The sequence below is a fragment of the Loxodonta africana genome, chromosome 2 (assembly GCF_030014295.1).
Source record: "Loxodonta africana isolate mLoxAfr1 chromosome 2, mLoxAfr1.hap2, whole genome shotgun sequence".
NCBI classification, from domain to species: Eukaryota; Metazoa; Chordata; class Mammalia; order Proboscidea; family Elephantidae; genus Loxodonta; species Loxodonta africana.
The window spans coordinates 211,194,315-211,217,987 of NC_087343.1; the positions used below are offsets into that span (position 1 = coordinate 211,194,315).

At 51.2% G+C, this 23,673-nt stretch overlaps 1 protein-coding gene across 3 annotated transcripts in view; it reads left to right on the forward strand.

Annotated features, from left to right (window-relative positions):
• Positions 1-2,376: 2,376 nt before the first annotated feature.
• The window catches only part of GRAP (GRB2 related adaptor protein), a 29,224-nt gene continuing 7,927 nt past the window's right edge, over positions 2,377-23,673 (forward strand). Inside the window, exons 1-4 of one of the 3 annotated variants that reach the window (XM_023539751.2) lie at positions 2,377-2,446; positions 4,899-5,811; positions 15,487-15,584; positions 20,383-20,505. In XM_023539751.2, the coding sequence (XP_023395519.1) occupies positions 5,545-5,811; positions 15,487-15,584; positions 20,383-20,505 (488 nt within the window). In that variant the 5' untranslated portion in view covers positions 2,377-2,446; positions 4,899-5,544. The remainder of the gene's footprint in view (positions 2,447-4,898; positions 5,812-15,486; positions 15,585-20,382; positions 20,506-23,673) is intronic. The other 2 variants (XM_064279368.1, XM_023539752.2) reach the window with 2 other exon arrangements.

Sequence of the window (23,673 nt, forward strand, 5' to 3'; positions counted from 1 at the left end):
TCATAGCAACACACAGGCCTCCACTGATAGACGACTGGTGACTTCGCATGAGGTGCACTGGCCAGGAATGGAACCCGGTCTCCTATGTGATGAGGAGTGCTGAATTCCTGCTCCTCCTGGGAAGAAAGCCATAAGACGGGAGCAGAGGGGAAGAGGGAGCCTCACTTTCTGGGCTGTCTGCAGTGAAGCCCCCACCTCCCTGATCTGGGAGGAGAAAAGGGAGCTGTCTAGGTTCAAATACCGGACTCTCGCCTTTCTTACCGAATTCGTAGATATTCTTGAATAGATGTTTCTTCATTTGCTGTTTGCCCTTAGGGCCACTTCTAGAAGCTCCAATTTACAGTGCCCACAGTTTTGCTGGGAGTGTACCTGAGTTCCTCCACTGTCTGATCGGAAGTTGGTCTGAAGAAGGTTTTATCTGTTCTTTTTTTTTCTTTCACTGTTTTACACACAAAGTCTCACACAGAGCCTGGCACAGAATCAGGACTGAAGAAGTATTTTTTTTTGAAGGAATGAAGCACAGACAACAATTTATTCTTTCTCTCCACGCTGCTAAACAAATTCTTCTTTCCCCGCCCCAGATGGAAACGCAGGTAGCTCTCTCGGGCATTTTAATCTTTGATGATAAGACTCCCGCATCCTTCCAGCCACTTCAGAGTGTCCAAGAGTCCAGCCTACCCTAGTAATGGCAGAGCTCCAAACTTTGCTGAAATTCTGTTTCTCTCCTCCTCTCCACTTCCCCTGCCCCAGCCTGGGGCCTGGAATGCGAGGGTCTTGATCAGCTTCTCTCCATCCTCATTTTCCTAAACCCCCAGTCTTGAGCTGCCACTTCTGACCACTTAAGGGTCAGCCCCCAGGGAGAGGGAGTGTGTTCATTTACTGTGGCTGCTGGAACAAATCACCACAAAGTTAGTGGCTTAAAACAACATAAAATTATCTCTTACCGCTCTGGAGGCCAGAAGTCCAAAGTCAGTGTCATTGTGCTAGAGGCAAGGTGTTGGCAGGGTCTGGAGTGTCCAGGGGAGTTGATTGCTTGCCTGTTCCACCATGTAGAAATTGTGGCTCTTCCCTCCACTGTCAAAGCCAGCAGTGTAGTTTCTTGCTCCATGCTCACACCGCCTTCTCCTGTGTCACAGCTCCCTCAGCCCTTCTCTTGTGAGGACTCTGTGATTGCATTTAGGGCCCACCTGGATAATTCAGGATACTCTCTCCATCTCAAGATCTTTAACTTAATCACACCATACTTGCAAAGTCCTTTTTGTCTTATAAGGTCACATGCTCTGTTCCAGGAATTGGGACCTATGTGTCTTTGATGACCATTGTTCAGCATACTTTGAACATGTTATCAGGAGGGACCAGTCCCTGGAGAAGGACATCGTGCGTGGTAAAGTAGAAGGTCAGTGAAAAAGAGGAAGTCCTTCAAGGAGATGGATTGACACAGTGCCTGCAACAATGGGCTCAAACATAAAAACGATTGTGAGGATGACGCAGGACCAGGCTGTTTCGTTCTGCTGTACGTAGGGGTCACTATGAGTTGGAAATCACTCATCGGCACCTAACAACAACAACAACATTCAGCTGACCACATGGCTAGGGTCTAAGGGTACTTACATGGCTGTTCTGCCAGGGCTGGTGTGGCTGCTGCTTTTTCTTCCTGTGGGCAGCTCTTGAGGGGCCTCCCGTGAGGACCTGACTGCAGCCCCTCAGTGCTATTCCTGCTGCCAGCTCCTAATGCCCTCATTCTAGGCACTGGCATCCACCCTCAGTTGGAGGGCCTGCACCCCTCAAGGGTTTCTCTCAGCCAAGTCCTGTTTATGGGGACCCTTTCGTCCCGTTGGGCACACCAGGAAGATTTGTGGCTCGCTTCCCACATGGCTGTCTTGACTCAGCTGTGTTCCAGGCCCAGGCTCCCAGCCTGAGGGATCTCAAGCAGGAGCCAAACTCCAGTCTGAGGCCAGGTGGCACGGGGGCCATGGGAATGACTGTGGCTTTGAACCCCAGCCCTGCCACTCATAAGCTGTAGGCCCATGAGGAAGTTACTCAGCTCTCCTTACTCATGAAATGTGATGTTGGTTTGTTATGAGAATTAACTGAGTTAAATTTGTCTAGGACTGACACAGAATAAGTGCTTTTTAAATACATAAAATAAACCAGCCTCCTGGTCCTCAGCTCCCATGCTTCGCTCCCCAAGGGGGGCCTTCCCCAAACCTAGACTGAGGCCCCTCAGGTTTGGGACAGGGGGAATCCCAACCCCCCACTGCACTATTTTGAGGCCTTGAAACCGAGCTGAAACTGAACAGGAAAAAGGTGCTTTAGAATATCCTGTCACCCCTGCTGGGGCAGGGGGGGCAGCGGAAGACAGGGAGGGGCACCGTTCTGAGTCAAGGAGCAGAGGGCTGGGGCAAACCCACCTTGCCGGGCTGGCTTAGAGGGCCACTCTGAACAGGTGAGAGGCTTTCTTTATCTTGCCTTTCTATCCTTTCAACATTTTTTTGTTTTTTGTTTTTATTAAATTTTTATTTTGAGATTTACATACAACCTCTCAACTTTTTATATGGAAAAATTTCAAACTTACAGAAAAGTTGTAAGAATGGCACAACAACATCCATATACCCTTCACCTACCTTCAGTGATTTGTTTGACTCAGTTTATGGTTTTGAATCTATCTCTGTATCAGTGGGGGCAGCAGTGGTTCGGTGGAAGAATTCTTGCTTTCCATGTGGGAGACCTGGGTTCAATTCCTGGCCAATGCACCTGATGTCTGTCAGTGGAGATGTGTGTTGCTATGATGCTGAACAGGTTTCGGCAGAGCTTCCAGACTAAGACAGACTAAGAAGAAAGGCCTGGCGACCTACTTCTGAAAACTAGCCAGTGAAAACCCTATGGATCACAATGGTAGTATCTACAGACAATCATGGCGACGCTGCAGGACCAGGCAGTGTTTCCTTCCATTGTGCATGAAGTAGCCAACATGACAGCAGCTAGCAACAACAACGTATTTATATCTATATTGACAGATATAGAAATAAATATAGAAATATGGAGATACTCTGTTCACTAGGAAATGTATTTCTGAAAATCCATGAATTATATATATATATACACATAGTAATTATTTTCTTAGCTCTGACTGCTGAGAGGGTCTAGAAGCAATTACCCTTCAGTAGCACCAAGCACACTTGCCACCTGTGGCAATCTTGGTTTCTAAATGCTGTCCTCCACTAAAAAGAACCAGAACTCTTTGCTTGGAGAGACGGCTGACTCCAGGGCTGGGGCAAGGAAAGTTCAAGATGAGCCCAGAACACCTTTTTGTGTCAGAAAGTAAGGATGCATCCAGAGATTGATGGGGACAGGTCAGAAGGACACAGGAGCCAGGTTGAAGGGGCCCCCAGTGGCTAATTCTGGGACAATCTGAGCCTCTAAATAAATAATAATACCATTGCCGTTGAGTTGATTTTGGCTCAGAGCAACCCAATAGGACAGAGTAGAACTGCCTCATAGGATCTCCAAGGCTAAAATCTTTATGGAGGAGCCGTGGTGGCACAGCAGTTAAGAGCTCAGCAGCTAGCCAACAGATTGGCAGCTTGAATCCACCAGCTGCTGCTTGGAAACCCCATGGGGCAGTTCTACTCTGTCCTATAGGGTCGCTATGAGTCGGAATCAACTAGACAGCAACAGGTTTGGTTTTTAGTTTGGAATCTTTATGGAAGGAGCCAGGTTGTACAGTGGTTAAGCACTTGGCTGCTCTCTGAAAGGTCACCAGTTCGAACCCACCCCATTCCATGGGAGAAAGAAGTGGCAGTCTGTTTCCGCAAAGATTGTTGATGTTGTTAGGTGCCATCAAGTTGGTTCCAACTCATAGCGACCCCATGTACAACAGAACAAAACACTGCTCGGTCCTGCACCACCCTCACTATTGTTGTGCTTAAGCCTGTTGTTGGCAGCCACCGTGTCAATCTATCTCATGGTGGGTCTTCTTTTTCCCTGAGCCTCTTACTTTACCAAGTATGATGTCCTTCTCCAGGGACTGGTCCCTCTTGATAACATGTCCAGAGTCTCACCATCATTGTTTCTAAGGAGCATTCTGGTTGTTCTTCTCCCAAGACAAATTTGTTTGTTCTTCTGGCGGTCCATGGTATATTCAATATTCTTTGCCAACTCCCTAATTCAAAGATATCAATCCTTCTTTGGTCTCCTTATTCATTGTCCTGCTGTCACATGCATATGAGGTGATTGGAAATACCATGGCTTGGGTCAGGTGTACCTTAGTCCTCAAAGTTATATCTTTGCTTTTTAACACTTTAAAGAGGTCATTTGCAGCAGATTTGCCCAGTGCATTATGTTGTTTGATTTCTTGACTGCTGCTTCCGTGGGTGTTGATTGTGAACCCAAGTAAAATGAAACTTCAATATTTTCTCTGTTTATCATAATGTTACTTATTGGTGCAGCTGTGAGAATTTAAAGATTACAGCCTTGGAAACCTTATGGGATAGTTCTACTCTGTCCTATAGGGTTGCAAGGAGTTGGAATCGACTCGGTGGTAATGGATTTCGTTTTGGTTTTGGAATCTTTATGGAAGCTGACTGCCACATCTTTCTTCCAAGGAGCTGCTGGTGGGTTCAAACTGCCAGCCTTTCAGTTAGCAGCCGTGCGTTTAGCCATTGCACCACCAGGGCTCCTTCTGTAAAGATAGTAATGAATTATCACTTACTGACTAAAATATGAAACCATGAGTCCATATTGACATGCAGGAATTAATAAATCAGTGAAGAAGGGAAAACTCCTCTTTACAGAAAGAATATCTGATTTCCTATTGATCCACCCAATCCCAGTCCAACACCTCAGGGTCTCCTCACCTTCCCCATCTGTGTTTGTCTCCCTTCTTTCCTGGCGAGAAGAACCCTGGCGCCCAACAACATCACTGTGTTTATCCGTGGACGCACCATTCTGCAGTACTCGGAAAGTACTTTCAGAACGGCTACACCTACGCACTACCTAAAACAAACCTACTAAGGAAAGTTCAAGATTTATTTAGTCCTTCTTGATCTTAGAATATACGTCCCACTGTAGATGCTTGAGCTGGGCTTTGGTGGGTGAACAGGAGTCTGGTGGAAGAAGGGGACAAGAGCAGCAGACAGAGGGCCAAGCACCTGCAGAGGGCTGGGGACAAACGTGTGTGGTGTTGTCCCCAGACTCCCACTGCAGCAGGAGAGGAGGGGACGAAGATGGAGGGGAGTGTGTGGTGGTGGGTGTGAGTAGTGGCTTGGAAGGGCTTTGAATGCCAGGCAAAGAGTTTGGGATTGATGTGGCAGGCACTGGGGAAGTCCACGAGGCACTGGGGTCTAGGAAATGTGGAGGACGAATTAGCTAATTGGTGGAGGTGTCTGGGGCATCTGAGCCAGCATAGTGGCTTTGCAGCTGTTCTCCGCCCCCACCTCAGTTTTATCATCTGTAACACGGGTACAAAGTGGCCCCACTCCCAGGGCTGCAGGGAGGCTCCCCAGAGGCTGCACCTGGCTTCTGGAGCCCGCCCTGTTCTGGGACATGTCTAGGCTTCCTGTTTCTCTCCTGTCGGGGGCAGCTGCAGCCTCAGCTTCAAAAGGACAAACACGCTCTCAGAACGGAGGAAGTCAGTACTCCCCTGCACTGCGGAGGAAGCAGGAAGCCGCTGGCCTGCTCTGCAAGCCCAGAAGCCAGAGCACACGAGAGCACAGGAGGGACAGGGACAGCGGGATGGAGTCTGTGGCCCTGTACAGCTTCCAGGCCACAGAGAGCGATGAGCTGGCCTTCAACAAGGGGGACACGCTCAAGGTAGGCCGGGCAGGGATGGGGGATTTAAGAACTGGGGACTTTAGGAAGCCCCCCCAGAATCCAGTCTGTGAAGGAGAAAGGCCTAGCTTCTTCAGTTACTGGCTGTGGCTCTGGACAATCCACCTTGTCCCCCTGAGCTTCAGTTTCCCCATCCAGGAAATGAGATGATTAATGATTCCTCCTTTTATGGCTGTTTTGAGGATTCAAGGAGACGTTAGCACTGAGCCTGGAAGGTAGTTGGTTCAGCACACAGTTTTTGAGGAAAGAATTAAAAAAAAACCAAAAAACAAGTGTTGAGAGAATACGAGCAAGAGAAAGAAAGAGAGGAGATGTGAGGAAAGAAATAGGTACATATGCTAACCTAAAAAATCAACCCATCACCACCAGGTTGATTCTGACTCACAGTGACCCTATAGGACAGAGTAGAACTGTCCCATATGGTTTCCAAGGAGCGGCTGGTAGATTTAAACTGCCGACCTTTTGGTTAGCAGCCAAGCTCTTAACCACTGTACTACCAGGGCTACCATGCTAATCTAGTGGGGCTAAAATAACTGAGATATAAGCTTCAAAGATGAACTTCCCAGAAGTGTGAAGAAAAGAGAAAATAGTGCCATACCACAGCTCATCTCCCCTTGTCTGGGCCCCTTGGGTGGACATCACAGCTCTCCAGGGTGGTCCAGGCAGATGGGTCTGTAGGTTCTCTCTCAGGGGCTAGATTCAGGGAGTGGCCATGCCAAGAGGTAGGCACTGGAGCAGCCATAACCCACCCTAATGAAGCTGCTGCCTCTCCCTGGGCTTCAGTCTCCCCATGAAGCAATGGGCTCTAGGCTTGCTGTCCCTCCACTCTGAGCCCTGGGCCCAGCTCTCAGCCTGGGTTCAGGCATAAGAAGGGACAGGAATTCCCACTGGCTGACTCCTATGACAGCCAGACCCCAAGCTCAGCAGTGCACCCCAATGTCCCATTTAAGCTGCAGGAGAGTTGGTGCTACATTTCAAAAACAGCTGAGCTAAGCTACAGGCAGGTGACACGGCTGCCTTGGTATGGGGTCAGATTTGAACTTAGGACCTTGTGACTCTAAAGCCTGTACTCCATTTCCTGTGAGACTGGACAGGTTGGGCTGGGGATTGGGATCAAGAGGAGGAGCCACGTCCCCTTAAGGAATTCCCTCTTCTCTGTGCTTGGATTGGCCTCTGGTCCACCCAGCCAGAGCTCTGGCCAGAGTATGAGATTCTGGGAGGACCCAGGTTTAATTCAGAGTAGTTGGGGCTCTCTAGACTCAGTTTGGGGCTTTGGGAAGGAGTGGGCGGTTAGCTAATGGGACTGGGTGGGCAGTGGGCTCTGACCCAGGTTTGGAGGGCTTGGCTCAGTGGAGGTCCCTCAAAGCAGTTATTGAAAAGACTGTGACTTCTCCCCTTTCCTCCCTGACTCCTGTCCCCTGCCATCCCCAAACCCGAGATTAATCAAGTTCTCCTATGGTGTTAGCTGCTACCATGACAAAGTACCGTAAGCCAGGTGGCTTATGAGGACAGAAATGTATTCTCTCACAGTTCCGGAGGCTGGAAGGCAGAATGGCCGTGCTCCCTCCAAGGCTCGGGGGGAAGACCCTTCTTTGTCTCTCCCAGCATCTGGCAGCCCAGGCGTGCCTTGGCTTGCAGCATCACTCCTTCTCTGCTTCCTTCCACATGGGTGCCTTCCATCTGTCTGCCCATGTTTCTCCTCATCTTTTACAATCCACTCACACAGGCTTGCCACCCACCGAACTCCAATATGTCTTTATGTTAACTAATTACATAAGACCCTATTTCCAATCAAGTTCATGTTCACAGGCACAGGGGTTAAAAACTTTAACACATGTCTTGGGGGGACACAATTCAATCCATAACACCAACTAACCTTTGCTACAGTTGGCAGACTCCTGGTGGCGTGTTTGCATCTAACACTGTGATAGCTGCTTGGGAAGGAGTGAGCGGAGGATTTGCTGCCTCCCCCACCAGACTGTCAACGATGTGAGGGCAGGGACCACCTGCAGCACCAGGACATGAGACAGTACCTGGCGCATGGCAGGCTCTTAATAAAATATGTGGAAAGTCAAAGGAAGAAGGAAAGAATTAAAATGTTAGCTGGAACTGGGGTCTGAACCCTCTCGGTGGTGCTTTCACCTTTTATCTATGGTGACCAGGGAGAAAAACCTTTCAGTCTCGAGGAATGAGGAGCAATGGGGGAGTGACAGGCAGGGGGAGGAGCTGCCTTCTCCTTCATTCTTTCAATAAACGTTTCTTGAGCACCTACTCTGTGTTAGGCATCCTCCTAAGTGCTGATGACAAACAAAAGCAAACAAATCAAGTCCCTGCCCTAGTGAAGCTGACATTCCAAAGGGGAAGATGGGCAACCAACAAGATGAGGAAGAGTGGATTGAAGACATCAGCACAGACAGATGGAAGGCAGAATAATGCTGGGACAGAGGAGTGGGACTGCTCTAGATGGGGTGGGCAGGGCAGTCTCTCCAAAGAGGTGACATCTGAGCTGAGAACAGAAGGATGAGCAGGAGTTGGCCATGTAAAGAGCTGGAGGAAGTGCACGCCTGGCTGGGGAAACAGCTGGTGCAAAGGCCCTGTGGCAGGATTGTATTAATATGTTTGAAGAGTTGAAGGAAAATTCTCGTGACTAGAGAGCAATAAGTGAGAGAGGAAGGGAGCCAGGTGTCCGGCCCCTTCCCATCTAGGTAGAGGCTAAGCTCAGTAGCCCATCCTGTTCACGATCCCACAGAGCACTTTCTTTGGACCCACCCCTGTCACAGTACAGATGAATTTTCACCAGCTTTGTGTCCAGCCTGGTCTCATGGCCTTCAGGAGCCTGCCCTGGAACTTGTTCTTCAAAATTGAGGGTTGGTATTGGGTGAGAACTCAGTGGGACATGGACTCACTCTGGACAAATGGCCACTCCAGCTGGACTTGGCCCTATAGGTCCCTGCCCCCAAAGGTCACTTCCCTGGGGCAAAGCTACCCCCACAACAGGCCAGGAATCTGGGGTTACACAGGACCCCACTTCTCCCAGCTGGAGGAGAGGTGTGGGTGGTTGCTCCAGCACTGTCTCTCCATGGCTGGCCTAGCCCCCGAGACCAGACATGGGGAGCCTCGAGACCAGAGGTGGCCGTGCTGACATCCCCACAGAAAGGCCCACAGCATCTCAGACCCCCGCACAGCCATACCAATCCCCCTTCTCCCCGCAAAACCCTAGGAGTTGTCATCTGTTGTCCCCATCCCTCAACCTCTCCTGTCTAGCCTGTCATTGAGTCCCAGCCTGACTACTTCTGAACACATCTGCTGCCCCTGTCCAGGTCTCTACCTTCACCCTCCTGGGCCCGTGTAGTAGCCCCCACTACCTCCCACCCCCCTGCTCCCCACCTGTTTGGCAGTCAGGGCAATTTACTTAAAGCACAGCCCAGAGCTTAACACCCCCCCATGCCCCTTCAATGGCTTCCCACACCTTTTTTTTTAATGATTTTTTTGTGTGTGGTGAAAATATATGCAACAAAATATATACCAATTAAACAATTTCTACATGTATAATTCAGTCAGTGACATTGATTAAATTCTTCAAGTTATACAACCAGTCTTGCTACCCTTTTCCAAATTATTCCACCACCATTAACATAAACTCAAGGACCCCTAAGCCAAAACTTCTGCTTTCCCCCTCCTTCCCACCCTGATAACGGAACGGCTGTGATCCTTGATTTCTATATATTTGCTTATTTCGTATAAGTGAGATCATACAGTATTTGTCCTTTTGCAACTGACTTATTTCCCTCAGCATAATTTCTCAAGGTTCATCCATGTTGTGGCATGCATCCTGACTTCATTTCTTTTTATGGCTGAGTAATATTCCATTGTATGGGTCTGCTACATTTTGTTTATTCATTCTACTGTTGATGGACATTTCTGTAATTTCCACCTTTTGGCTACTGTGAAAAGTGCTGCAGTGAACATTGGTGTACAGGTTTCCGTTTGCATTCTTGCCTTCGTTTCTTCTGGGTATCATTTCTTCAGGGTATATACCTAGAAGTGGAATTGGTGGGTCATAGACACAGTGGCTGCACCAATGGGCTCAAGCATAATGAAGATTGTGAGGATGGTGCAGGACCGGGCAGTGTTTCGTTCTGTTGTGCATAGGGTCGCTATGAGTCAGAACCGATTCAACAGCACAACATGGTAGTTCTATGTTCAACTTTTTGAGGAACCACCAAACTTTTCCACAGTGACTGTACACTCCTACCAGCAATAGTTGAGGGGTCCTGTGTGATTCTGATGTGCATCTCCTTAATGGCTAATTGGAGCCCTGGTGGCACAGTGGTTAAGAGCTTGGCTGCTAACCAAAAGGTCAGCAGTTCGAATTCACCAGCCAGCTGCTCCTTGGAAACCCTACGGGCCAGTTCTGCTCTGTCCTGTAGGGTTGCTAAGAGTCAAAATAGACTCGAGGGCAATGGGTTAATGACTAATCACGTTGAACATCTTTTCATATGCTTGTTGGCCGTTTTTTAACAACCTCTTTGGTAAAAATGTCTGTTCAAGTCCTTTGCTCATTTTTTGATTAGATTGTTTGTCTTCTTGTTAAGTTATATTTTATATACTTTGGATATTAGATCCTTATCAGATATATACACCCTTTACCATCGAGTTGATTCCGACTCATGGAGACCCTATAGGACAGAGTAGAACTGCCCCGTACAGTTTCCAAGGGGCAGCTGGTGGATTCAAATTGCTGACTTTTTGGTTATCAGCCTGAGTTCTTAACCACTGCGCCACCAGGGCTCCTATCAGATACGTGGTTCTCCAAAGCCAGCTCCCAATCTGTAGGTCGTGTTTTCACTTTTTTGATAAAGTCCTTTTACGAGCAAAAGGATTTAATTTTTGTTTTGTCTTTTGCTGCTCGGACCTTTGTTACCATATCTAATAACCTATCTCTAAACACTAGGGCTCACAGCATGGACCCTACATTTTCTTCTGAGAATTTTATGATTTTAGTTTTCACATTTAGGTCCTGAATCCAGTTAGAATTGGTTTTCGTGTATGGTGTGAGGCATGAATCCTGATTCTTCTGCGTGTGGAAATCGAGTTTTCCCAGCACCATTTATTAAAGAAACTCTTCCTTTCCCATTGAATAGACTTAGCACCTGTGATAGATTGAATCGTGTCCCCCAAAAATGTGTGCCAGCTGGGCTAGGCTATGATTGCCAATATTGTGTGGTTGTCCTCTGTTTTGTGATCTGATGTATTTTTCCTGTGTGTTGTTAGTGAGGCAGGATTAGTGGCAGTTATGTTAATGAGGAAGGATACAATCTACAGGATTAAGTTGTATCTTGAGTCAATCTCTTTTCAGAAATAAAAGAGAGAAGCCAGCAGAGAGGAGATGGACCTCATTAGTGCCCAGCAGTAAGAGCCAGGAGCAGAGGGCCTCCTTTGGACCTGGGGTCCCTGTGTTGAGAAGCTCCTAGACCAGGGAAAGATGGATGACAAGGACGTTCCCCCAGAGCCAATGGAGAGAGAAAGCCTTCCCTTAGAGCTGGCACTCTGAATTCAGACTTCTAGCCTCCTAAACTCTAAGGGAATAAATTTCTGTTTGTTAAAGGCATCCACTTGTGGTATTTCTGTTACTGCAACACTAGATAACTAAGATAGCACCCTTGTCGAAAATTACGTGACCATTGATGTTTGCATTTACTTCTGGCCTCTCAATCCTATTCCATTGGTTTATATGTCTGTTATTATACCAGTACCAGGCTGTTTTGATTACTGCAGCTTTAAAGTATATTTTGAAATCAGGAAATGTGAGGTCTCCTAATTTTTTTTTCTTCAAAATTGCTTTAGCTATTCTGATCCCTTACCCTACCGTATAAATATGAGAATAGGCTTTTGCATTTCTGCAAAGAAGATTGTTGGAATTTCAGGTGGGATTTCATTGGATTTATAGACTTGTTTGAGTAGTATGCACATCTTAACTATATTAAGATGGGGTGTGCGTGGTGGCTTCAGCACCCGTGTCTCCATAGCCAGCCTCACCCTTGAGACCACGGAATGTCCTTCATCCCGATGGCTTTTAAAATAAATGCGAACTCCCTCCTTCCCATGGCCAGTAAGATCTTGCACACCCTTGCCCCTGCCCACCTCTCCCCATTTACCAAACAACCCTTGCATCTCCCTCACTCAATCCCAGACCCATTGGCCTCCTTTCTGTTCTGGAGACAGAGCTTGTTGCCACCTCAGGGACTTTAGACGAGCTGTTCCCTCTCCTTGGGCACCGTTCCCACATCTCATGACTGGTTCCTGCTTGTGGTTCGAGTCTCAGTCAGATGTCCCCTCCTCAGGGAGGTGTTTCTTGACCACAGTCTAAAGGAGCCCTACCCCACCAGACATTCTCTGTCAAGGTCATCCTGCCTTAAGTCTTCAGAATGCTCACCACTGTATCACATTATCTTGTTTATTTACTGTTTCCTTGTTTACTGTCTGTACTTGGCACGTGATAAGAGCTCAGTAAATCTTTGTTGAGTGAGCTCATTGGACCGTGTTCCTGAGGGGGATGCTGCAGGAAGGAAGGTTGCAGGCAGGCTGACGGGTGTGTTTCACCTCAGGCTGTTGAATTTCACAGACAGGAGCCAGGTCTCTCTCCCTTGTGTGGACTCCTACAGCTCAGGGGGTCTGAGGCTTGTGAACAATATTAACAGTAAGAATTTAGCTAATATAATCAATAAGCACATTTCTGGGTCCTCCAAGTAGATACAACGGGAAAATAAAACAAAGCAAAGCAGGGATTATATACAGTAAATTTACATGTGGGAGCCCTGGTGGTGCAGTATTAAAAGCTCAGCTGCTAACCAAAATGTCAACAGTTTGACTCTACCAGGTGCTCCTTGGAAACCCTATGGGGCAGTTCTACTTTGTCCTATAGGGTCACTATGAGCCAGAATTGACTCAGTTGGCAGTGGGTTTTTTTTTTTTTTTTTAATTCACATGTGCATGCAGGAGTTTGTAGTTCACAAAACACTGCCGTGTTCAGTGTAGGCCTTAAGTGTGCCCATTTAACAGATTGGGAAGCTAAGGCGACGGCCATGGAGTGAGTCGGAGGCAGACAGAGTGGACAAGGTCCCCAGGCCCAGAGCACCTTCCTTTAACCTGTGTCTATGGCTGGCATCAGGCCTCCTAAAAAGAAAAACAAACAAAAAAACATATTGCTGTTGAGTTGATTCTGACTCAAAACGACCCTATGAGATAGAACAGAACTGCTCCATAGGGTTCCCAAGGAGCAGCTGGTGGATTCAAATTGCCAACCTTTTGTTTAGCAGCCAAGCTCTTAACCACCTAGGGGCTAGGGGCCATAATTTTCTTAATAAGTTGGGGGAGTTGTTTTCTTTTGTTTGTTTACAGAGAGATTTTCCTGATTCAGCCACCTGCTTCCGCCTGTCCCTGTGGCTGCTGACCCTTCCCAGACCACAGGGGCAGGAAGGAAGAGGCTCAACGGGGCTGGTGGACAGATGGGGGGGCGGTGCTTGCCCACAAGGGTGGGGCCTCAGGCCTGGGCCTGAGGGAGATAAGTCCAGTTCCTCTTGGCAGGCTTTTGTGTGTGTGGTGAAAATATACAGAACAAAACATACACCAGTCCAACAATTTCTACATGTACAGTTCAGTGACACTGATTACATTCTTTCAGTTGTGCGACCATTCTCTCTATCCTCTCCCAAATTATTCCACCACCATTAACATAAACTCAGTGACCCCCAAACAAAAGCTTCCCCTGCCTCCCTCTCCCCTTATGCCTGGTGACCGCTAATAATCTTTGGATTCTATGTATGTGCTTATTTCATATACCCCTTGGCAAATGTTACTGTAAGTTGATGCCTGCCCTGGCCTGGCCTGGCCTGCCCTGGCCCAGACTGCAGTGCCCTCTGCTTGGGATGCTGTTTGTTTTCATTTCCTGGGGCTGCCATAGAGAGCACCACAAAGTGGGTGGCTTAAAATGACGGAAATGTATTGTCCCAGAGGTCCGGAGGCTAGTAGTCCAATTACAGGGTGTCAGCAGGGCCGTGCTCTCTCTGAAGGCTCTGGAGGGAGATGGTTCCTTGCCTCTTCCAGCTTCTGGTGGTCCTGGCAATCCTTGGTGCTCCTTGGTTTCTAGATGAATCACTCATTTCTGCCTCTGTCATCACGTGGCCATCTTCCCTCTGTGACTGTGTCTGTGTCTCTTCTCCTTTTTTATAAGGACACTGCTGAGGTTGATTAGCACCCACCTTACTCCAGTAAGGAGTCCCTGGGTGCTGCAAATGGTTAAGAGCTTGACTACTGGCCAAAAGATTGGCAGTTGAACTCACCCAGGGGCACCTTGAAAGACAGACCTGGCGATCTGCTTCCAAAAGGTCACAGCTTGAAAACTCAATGGAGCAGTTCTACTCTGCACGCATGGGGTCGCCACGAGTCTAAATCGACTCCATGGCAAGTAACAGCAACTACTGCGATATGACGTTATGTTAACTTAATCGATACCTTCAAAGAAACAGGTTCCCATACAGGGTCACGTTCACAGACACCAGGGATCAGAACCGGCGGACACAATTCAATTTATAACACTGTTCTATAACCTATAACACTGTTCTATATCTGGTTTTTCCTTTCAATGAATATCCTTGCTAGAGTTAAGCTATGTTGGGACCTTCCCTGGTATAGCTGGGAGAGATACACAGTGGGGGTCCCAGCTGGTGGGCCAGCGTCCTCCTCCAGACCAGTGGAGCTGAAGACCCCAGGCTCCAGATTCCTGGCTCTGCCTCTCCCCCGCTGTGTGACCTCAGCTGAGTCACTCCTTCTCTCTGGGCCTCAGTTTCCTCATCTGTAAAGTGGCATTTGATAATGTGGACCTCGGAGGGATACATGGGATCAGGGCAGAGGAAGCCCCCAACTTCATGTTCTAGCACTTGCTGTCTTCCCACCCACCCCCCGAGCCTGGTCCATCTCCTCCCTCAGCCCACCACAGCTACTCCCACCCCTCTCCTGCTAGCTCAGTTCCTCTTGGCACTCACAGCTATAGAAAATTAGCCATGTGACCTGACCAGGCCTTGTCCCTGCAAATAAAAAAAAAAATTAAGGCCTCCCTTATTTGTTTCTTGGTGCCAAAATCTCTCCATCAAATCATGGTCCCTTGAGTTCAAGGCTTTAAGGGCTGTTTCAGTACACATGCTTCTAAAGACGCCTCACTAGAAGCTGAGCTCAGGCTGTGTCCCGACCTTCCTAGGGATGGCAGACTCTCTCTCCCAAGGCTAAATGCTGTAGGACCCCCATGCTGGGGCATAGCTCACAGACGGAGGCGCCCAGATCTGCATCCCAAGACCCCCCAGTCTGCCAGGGATCTGGCTGGCAGGGCCCCACAGCACTAAGCAGACCTGCTCTGTGTCTCCCCACTTGCCCTTCCCCTGGAAGCTGTGGACCTCTTGAGGGTGGGGTATCCTGACCCAGGGACCAAGCAGGGTGGTAGAATCATAGGCACGTGGTGACCGTGGTGGTCCCTGCCCGAGCCTCCAGCTCTCCTCTGGATGGGGGGCTGAAGGAGTCCCTGCACAAGGCCCAAGGGCTGGGCAGGGGAGAGGACAGCTATCCCTGCTCAGTGGCTGAGCAGCCATGTCTCTCTGCCCATAGATCCTGAACATGGAGGATGACCAGAACTGGTACAAGGCCGAGCTCCGGGGAGCCGAGGGCTTCATCCCCAAGAACTACATCCGTGTCAAACCCCACCCGTGAGTGCCCCCAGCCCTGCCTCTTCAAGGCCCCGCAGCTGAAGGCTGAGCTGAGCTGCGGTGAGGCCCTGACACAGTGTGTCCTTCTGGCATGGGAATGCCCTACCCTCCCCCTACCCCCAGCCACTGTCCACACATGGGAGACGTGTCCACACAGAAGCAACCGCATACAGCAGGGACATGGGTGGGAGATGTGAGGACGCTGAGGACCCAGACCACCAGGAGCCTGTCCAGGAGTGCCCTGGGAGAAGGCAGGGCCTGGGCTCTCCACTGGCAGCTATGTGGCCTCAGGCAGGTCCCTGACTGCTCTGTTCCTCAGTTTCCCTGTCTATAATGCAAGGGCAGCTGCAGCTACAGTCTGTGCAGATGGTGGAGGATTCTAGAGCACCCCTGTGGTGAGATGGGGAGTGGGAGAGGCCGTGGGGGGTGGGCAAGATTCAGACCCTGTGGGCCCTGCCTCTGGGGTGGTGGAGTGGGGAGCTGGACATCAGCAAGAAGCATGTGGGACCGCTCTCCTGGAATGGGAGGTGAGTCTGAGACCCAGGTATCCTGGGACCTGGGACCTGTGAGTTGGGGCTGCCCGGTCAGCTCTTGGCAGTGACATCGCATGCTGTCACCCTGAGAGTGGGTGGGCAGAGCCGGTCCCAGAGCAGGCCTAAGCAAACAAAATCTGTTAGAGACAAATGAGACACATTTTAATGATGGCTCAGACAGCCCCACGACACAGCTGCCTACTTGCCTATTCACCAGACACTGCCCACAGGGGACACTGCCCACAGGAAACACTGCTCACAAGAGACGCTGCCCACAGACCCTGTGGGCCCAGTCTGGCTGAGTTGGGGTCATGGAGGGTTCAGAGCAGCCCAGTCCTGTGGGAGAGACCAGACATAGAGAGTAGGGCCTGGGGAGACCATCAGTGTTGAAGTAACTAACCAGGGAAAGCTTCTCAGGAGAGGTGGCAAGGAGTGGGGTTTGGAAGGCTACACAGGAGTTGGCTAAGTAGAAAAGGAGAAAGGCATTCCTGGGGGAGGGCCAAATAAGCAAAGGAAGAGTAATGAGGGAGAACCTGTGCCATATGGGGCTGGCAGGAGGACCTCAAATGCCAGGCCCAAGGTGGTGGGGAACCATGGGAGGTATCTGAGCAGGGGAGGGTTTCAATCCAATGTGGAGGCAGATGACAGGCTGGAGAGGGCAGACTGGGGGCTGTGATACATGTGTGGCTATGAGGTGAAAGGGGAGGGAGGTGCAGAGTAAGGGTGAGGCCTGGGGGGTATATCTCTCTTTGAGTTATTTCCAAAGCTACCACCACTTTTACCTTCCTATGGTAGTGCAAAGCGCCATCCCACCCAGGTCCTGAGCCACTCTGCCTGGGCTCCAGGCACCCCTCCCCAAGACTGTGGGGTTCAAGGCCTGTGATATCCCTCCTGGCTGTATGATACTGTGCAGTTTTCTGCCCTCTCTGGCCTTCAGTCTTTCTGTCAGTAAGGGGGAGGGGAAGGAGGTAGCCCAGCCCCGCCAGAGAAGCACTGAGCAGAGGATACTACTTGATTAGGATGGGACAGAAGGTGACAAAAGACTGGCCTGTGGTTGGAGGTGAGACTCCACCCAGGGCCGTGGGGAGCCATGGAGTGTCCCAGCCCCTAATGACCTTCAGGTCGCCTCTGGTCCCTGTGCCTGGACAGAGCAGGCTTGGGTTCTAGCTGCTGGCCAACTCATTTTAAGGCAGTGCCAGGCATGCTTTAGGCAGCCTCGGCACTGGCCCTGGCCCTGGTCCCCGGTCCCCAAAATAGCTGTGGGGAACCCCAGCTGCACACCTGACTCAGCCTGGGAAGGCGCTGGGTGTGCAGGGAGTCTGCAGCAGGTCTGCTCCTCCCCTGAGTACCCACAATCACCCTGCCCGCCCATGGGAGCCCCCAGTGGGGAGGCACAGTCCAGATCCCTTCTCCCCAGAGTGGGCCCCCTGGGGGCCACAGGGGCACCTGGCCCAGCTGTGTGGCCAGTGGGGGCCAGGGGGCTTTCCAGAGGAAGGGGAAGGTCCATGAGCCTTGAAGTCAGAGTAGAAGCTGTTGGGGGTGGGGGAGCAGAGAGCCCCAGCTGAGGGCTGTGTAGGAGGAGGGTTTGAACCACTTCCTGATTGTCACAGCAGCACACACCTTTAGGTAACAGCTCACTCAGTGCCAGCAGCTCTCTGAGGCTCTCATCATCACCATCTTACGGGTAAGGACACAGGCCCAGGGAGATGGAGTGGCTTGATCAGGTCACACGTGATGGTGTGCCCCGGTGTGGCTCAAGGCCCGGCACTGTGAGCCACCCTGCCCGGGAGGCAGCTCTGCCACTGGGGTTATGCAAGGGGGCAGCTGGGTGACCTGTGGGAGCCCATTGGTGTCCTGGTGCTGCCCAAATAAAGCTGAGGGGGCTTAAAGCAAGAGAGATGTACTGTCTCACAGTTCTGGAGGCAGGACTGAATTCAGGGTGAAAGGAGGCTCTAGAGGGGGATACTTTGTCTCTCCAAGCAACTGGTAGCTCCAGGCATTCCCTGCCTGCAGCCACAGCATCACTCTGCCTCTGCCTCCATCGTCTCATGGCCACCTTCCCTCTGTCTGTCTCTTCCCCTCATCTGCAAGACACCACTTAGGTGGGATCAGGGCCCATTCTACTCCAGCCGGACCTCATGTTAACTGATCTTAACATCCTTAAAGACCCTCTTTCCAAACAAGGTCAAGTGTACAGGTATATGACGTGCCTTTTGGGGATACAATTCACCCCACAACAGGCGCGTCCCTGCCCCTCTCGGCCCTCACCTTCCACATCAGTAAAATGAAGACTGTTGCAGGTGGTCACCAGTGACACTGGTGTGATGAGGTAGCTGGCTCTGGGTACTTTGAAGGGCTTTCTTCCTCCTGTGCCCTCGTGTTCTGGCCACCCCCGGACGTGCCCTCGCTTTCCTAGTGTGGAGGCAGGCATGTGAGAGCCTCCTTGGAAGGTGTGGTTGTGACACCCTCTGAGGGCTGGAGATGCTTACACGCTGACCCCTCCTGTGGGTTTGGTGGGTTCGTTGGAGACACCCAGCCCCTTAGGAACTCCCATTCAGAGCCCCATTAGCCCTGCCCTACTCCTGTAGCTTCCTGGGGTCTCCTTCCCAACCACCCTGGCTCTAGAGAAGCCTGCTCCTGGGTCCTGTCATGCTCCCAGCCCAGTTGTCTCCTCACTCTGCCATGAGAGAGCGCTTCCTTGACACTGGTCCAAGCAAGTTGGGCACCGGGCTCCAGGTCCCCCAAACTCTGGGAGACTTAGGCCAAGCTCTCTAGATGACTCCCTTGAGCCCACCCCCCAGCAATCGCACTCACCCCTTCCACACTGGAGACCCTTCCAGTGTTCACACAAGTTGCCAGAGCAACCCCCAACCCCCTCTCCACACTTCTCACCTCCTCTGGACCCCAGGGTAGGGAAATGGGCTGAAGGTCCCCCACCAGTTTTAGGGGTAGCGGTGGCCTAGACCCTGACTTCTGAGAATAAAAGTTCCCCCAGGAGCAGTCCCTGAGACACACATTTGAGGACAAGTAACTTTGGAGTAGGGAAGTGGGGAAAGGAAGGCACAGAGGCATAACAGGTGTGTTATCAACACAGTTACGGCTGTGGGCAACCAGAGCGCAATCTTGCTGGGAGCCCCAGGAGACAGTGTGGAATACCCCCCAGAGCTATACCCCCAGGGATGAGGGAGCTGAGGTGTTTGCCCACTACTCCTATCAGACGTTGCTTGACAGTGTTCCCAGGGCGTCAGCCCTCGGCAACATCAGCAGTGTGTACATTAAGCAGCCTTCATCATGTGTGTGAGAGTGGGGGGTATGGGCGGCGTGCCAACAGCATCTGCCACTGCATCTAATGCCATTTGATTTCAGCCGCAAGGCCTCATCAAAATCCTGAGACAACAGGAAAAGGCCCACCTCACATCTGCCACCTGTGCCAAGTTCAGTCTGACTCAGGAAGCATTTGCTGAAGGAGTGAAGGGCCCTGCCCTTGGTCTGCCATGGCCTTGCCATGAGACCTCAGCTGCTCTGGGCCTCAGTATCCCCATTTGAACAATAAAACACTGGTGCCAGGAAGCCAGTAAGAGATAATCTAGCCCCTCGGGTAGGAAGGGCCCAGCGAAGACAGGGCTGCCTGGAGCCTCACAGCAAGGTGGGCCAGATAGAAGTTGGATCCCTGTGTCTAGCCCCAGGCCCTGTTCCCTAGGCCGTGCTGCTTCCTCCAGTTGCGGGCTGGGGATTCTGTAAGACTACAAGCATTTACCAGACACCTTCTATAGACCCAGTTCTGTTTGTTCAGCAGGAAAACAGACTCGTTCCTGTGCAAAAGCCCAGGAGGCCTTAGTCTGTGAAAGGTCTGAGAGACCTTTCTCATCAGATCCAAGCTGCTATTACTTTTACTTTTGCCATCCACTTCTATATTTTTTTTACTTTTAAGCATCCACCATCTAAAACTGTAAAGCTTAGCTGAGGTTGGCTGTGTCTTGGTTCATTGCAGTGTGGTTTTCCCATTTTTATAAGGGCGTTTGCCTGATATGGTAGGAAAGGCTCAGGAACCAAATGCTGGGATTGAGTCCCAGCTCCTGCCTGCCACAGCTGTGTAACTGGGCATACTGTTTTGCCTCTCCGTGCCTCAGTTTCCCCATCTGCAAAGTGGGTGTGGTCACGCCCTCTGCATCCCAGGACTGCTGTGAGGGTCAGCATGTTGCTGGGCATGAGGGAGCTGGGGATCGACGCCTGGCCTGCTACCTTCACCTGTGCCTCCCCTGCAGGTGGTACTCGGGCAGGATTTCCCGGCAGCTGGCAGAACAAATCCTGATGAAGCGGAACCACCTGGGGGCCTTTCTGATCCGGGAGAGTGAGAGCTCCCCGGGGGAGTTCTCTATCTCCGTAAAGTGAGTGCCGACCCATGGAGGGGTGTGCAGGGGAGAGGGCGGGGGCTCGGTGAGTGAGGGGGGAGGAAACTGGTCCCTCCCTGCAGAAGGAGCAGCCTGGAAGCCAGTGACAGTCTGGGGGCCACAGGGCAGATGCCCAGCCCAGGGCATGGCCCAGAGCAGGGGGTGGGGGGGGTGGGGTTGGGGTGCAGTGCTTGGAGAGCAGGCTTGGGCCTTGAATGCTGGGCTAAGGAGTCAGACTTTACTCCAGGGGCAGTAAGGAGCCCTCAAGATTCTTTATCAGAGGAGGGATAGGGCAGGGCAGTCGTCCAGGATGTGCTCCAGCAGGTCCCACTATGTCCACAGCCACATGACCGTGTTGAGAGGATGGGCCCCTGAGCCAGGCTGCTTGGGTTGGAGTTCTGGCTCTGCCACTTCCTGGCTGTGTGACATTGGCCAGGTCACTTAACCTCTCTGTGCCTGTTTCCTCTCATGTAATGGATTACTGCAAGAAGCCAATGAGTTAATTTATTTAGGGCAATTAGAATCATGCTTGGAACTGAGGCAGGGTGGCTGTGATGGGGATGTCTAGCAGGGCATGGCGGCCTCTGGGCTGTGTAGAAACCCCTCCCCAAGGCCAAGGCCAGGGTGGTTGAGGAATCTGCAGGGTTGAAGGAACAGGGCGGGGGGTGGGGGGACAAAGGACCCTGATGGGTCTCTCTCCTTCCTAGTCCCAGTGCTCAGACCCAGTAGGGTCCAAATGCGTAAATTCAATGATGGACTATTTATTGAGCCATGTGCTGCGCACCAGGTTATTCTAGGGACTGGGGAATCAGCAGTGACAAAGACAAAGTTGCTGCTCTTGTGGGTTTTATGTCTTAGTGAGAGAGAGAGACAATAAACAAGAAACAAATACATACAAAATGTCATGAGCCAAGGTGGTCAGGGAAGCCCTCTCGGAGGAAGTGACGTTTGAGCAACAACCTGAAGGAGGAGGTAGAGGCTCCTGGGTGTCCCCAGGAGTGAGGATCTGGAGGGAGATTTCCAGGCAGAGGGAAGAGCAGGTGAAAAGGCCCGGGGATGGGGATGAACTTGGTGTGTTCAAGGAGCCAGGAGGTGTCGGGGTGGGGCAGTGGGAGTTACCATGAAGGTTTGGGGCGGCCCAATCACACAGGGCCTGACAGGTCTGGCAAGGAAATTGGTCTCGCTCTCAGAGAATAGGGAGCCATGGAGGGTTTTGAACAGAGGGACAGCATGATCAGATTAAACTGATTCCTCTGGCTGCAGTGAGGAGAAAGGGCTGTTGGGTAGGCGTGGCAGCCTGAGATAGTCGTCCAGGTGCAAGGTGGTGGCCTGCTATGGGGCGAGGGGAGACATGGCTGATCTGGGAGGCAGGTGAGTCTGTGGAAGGGGACAGCCAGCAAAATCACTCCCCAGGGTTGCTGTGAGTGACCCAGCGCCTGGCCTGTAGGGACGCTGGCTGCATCAGCTCTCACTGCTACCATCGTAGCTGTTACTGGGGCATGACGCTGCCATTTGGAAGTGGGGGACGAGCGCGAACACTGCAGGACAGCCGCACTGCCTCTGGAGTCACCGCCCGTCCAGTGTCAGGTCTGCTTTCCTGGATGTCAGGCTTGATTCACAGAAATGGCTTGACAGTTTTCTAAAGGGTAATCAAACACGGGAGCACTTCGACGGTTAGAGCTGGGCTGGACATGAAGATGCAAGTTTGACGGGACTGAAGAGGAGAGGCTCAGACAGGGACCATGTGTGCTGTTCTGGTGCAGCTCCAGTCTGCCCGTAATGGCCACGCTGGTGTTAGGTGCCATCAAGTCAGTTTTTGACTCATAGTGACCCCATGAGTGCAGGGTAGAACTGCCTCATAGGTTTTCTAGGCTGTAATCTTTATGGAAGCAGATTGCCATGTCTTTCTCCTGTGGAGCAGCCGGGCGGGTTCAAACCACCAACCTTTCAATTAGCAGCCTAGAGCTTAACTGTTGCACCACCAGGGCCCCGTCAGTAGCCGCATTAGGGCTCCCATTGGCAGAAAACATCCCTGGTTGGAGGAACGCCACCATCGAGGCTCTGTCTGCAGTCAGCCTCTCAGGGTGTGTGATTACTACATCCACTGCTAGCATTTGGTTCTTCCATTTGTAATCAACCAGTTGCCATCGAGTAGATTACTGGGCCTTATTTCCAAGGTGCCTCTGGGTGGAATTGAACCACCAGCCATTCAGGGTAGAAGCCAAGGGTGTTAACTGTTCGCACCTCCTTGGTCTTTGTAGCCGGCACGTTTCACAGCACTCAGTGAGGGCTTTCCTGGTGTGGAGGAGCACAGGTGCTTATGGTCAGCTCACTGTGGTGAGCGCAGGGTTTGTAATTAGCACATTATGTCTGTGTGCTCCTGGTGGTTATTGAAAGAGCTGAGAGCACTCCTTCCTTAAGAAAGTGAGCAAGTGTCCCCTTGAACCTGGCTGCTGCAGATTAGAGGGAGGCCCCAGACACAAATCTCAACTTGATGTTAGAAAGGTTTCTGAGTTCACCCAGCCATTCCAAAGGGGCAGCAGTGGCCGTGGGAAGTGGTGATCTCCCCATCCAGGCCTGGAGGAGCCCCGTGGGTGGACACTCTGATCAGAAAGGCTCTGGGGGCCAGGGGATGACCAACATCATGAGTGCTCCCATTCACCCTAGCACACACTCTCTACAAAGTCAGCCATTCAGCTATTATCACTTCCATTTCCCTGGGAACCACCTCATTATCCTGAGGGGCTGGGATGCCCCTTGCGTCTCTGAGACTCTGTTTTTCACCCTAAAAATGGGAGTACTATCAGTGTCCTGGTGGGGAGGGAGAAGTACTCTGAGTTTTTGGTCCTGACCCCCACACCAGGATGCTCTGGGGCCACTGCAATCTGTAGAACCTCCCCCCGCACCCGCATCCCCACTTCTCTACACCTCCCTGCCAACCGTTTCCCCCCAAGGGCCCTGGGGAGGAGCCTCTTCTGCGAAGGCTCGGAGTGGCAGTTTTCTAAATGCCAGCTGTTGGAAACAGATGGGAAGGGGCCTGGTAAGCTTCTGAGAATGGTACCCTCCAGGTGGGCTGGTCTGGCTTTCAGTAGCTCCTGGGACCAACCGCAAAGCCAAGATCACCTGGCAAAGCAGGAGGAGAAGGGGACCTGAACCACTTCTGAG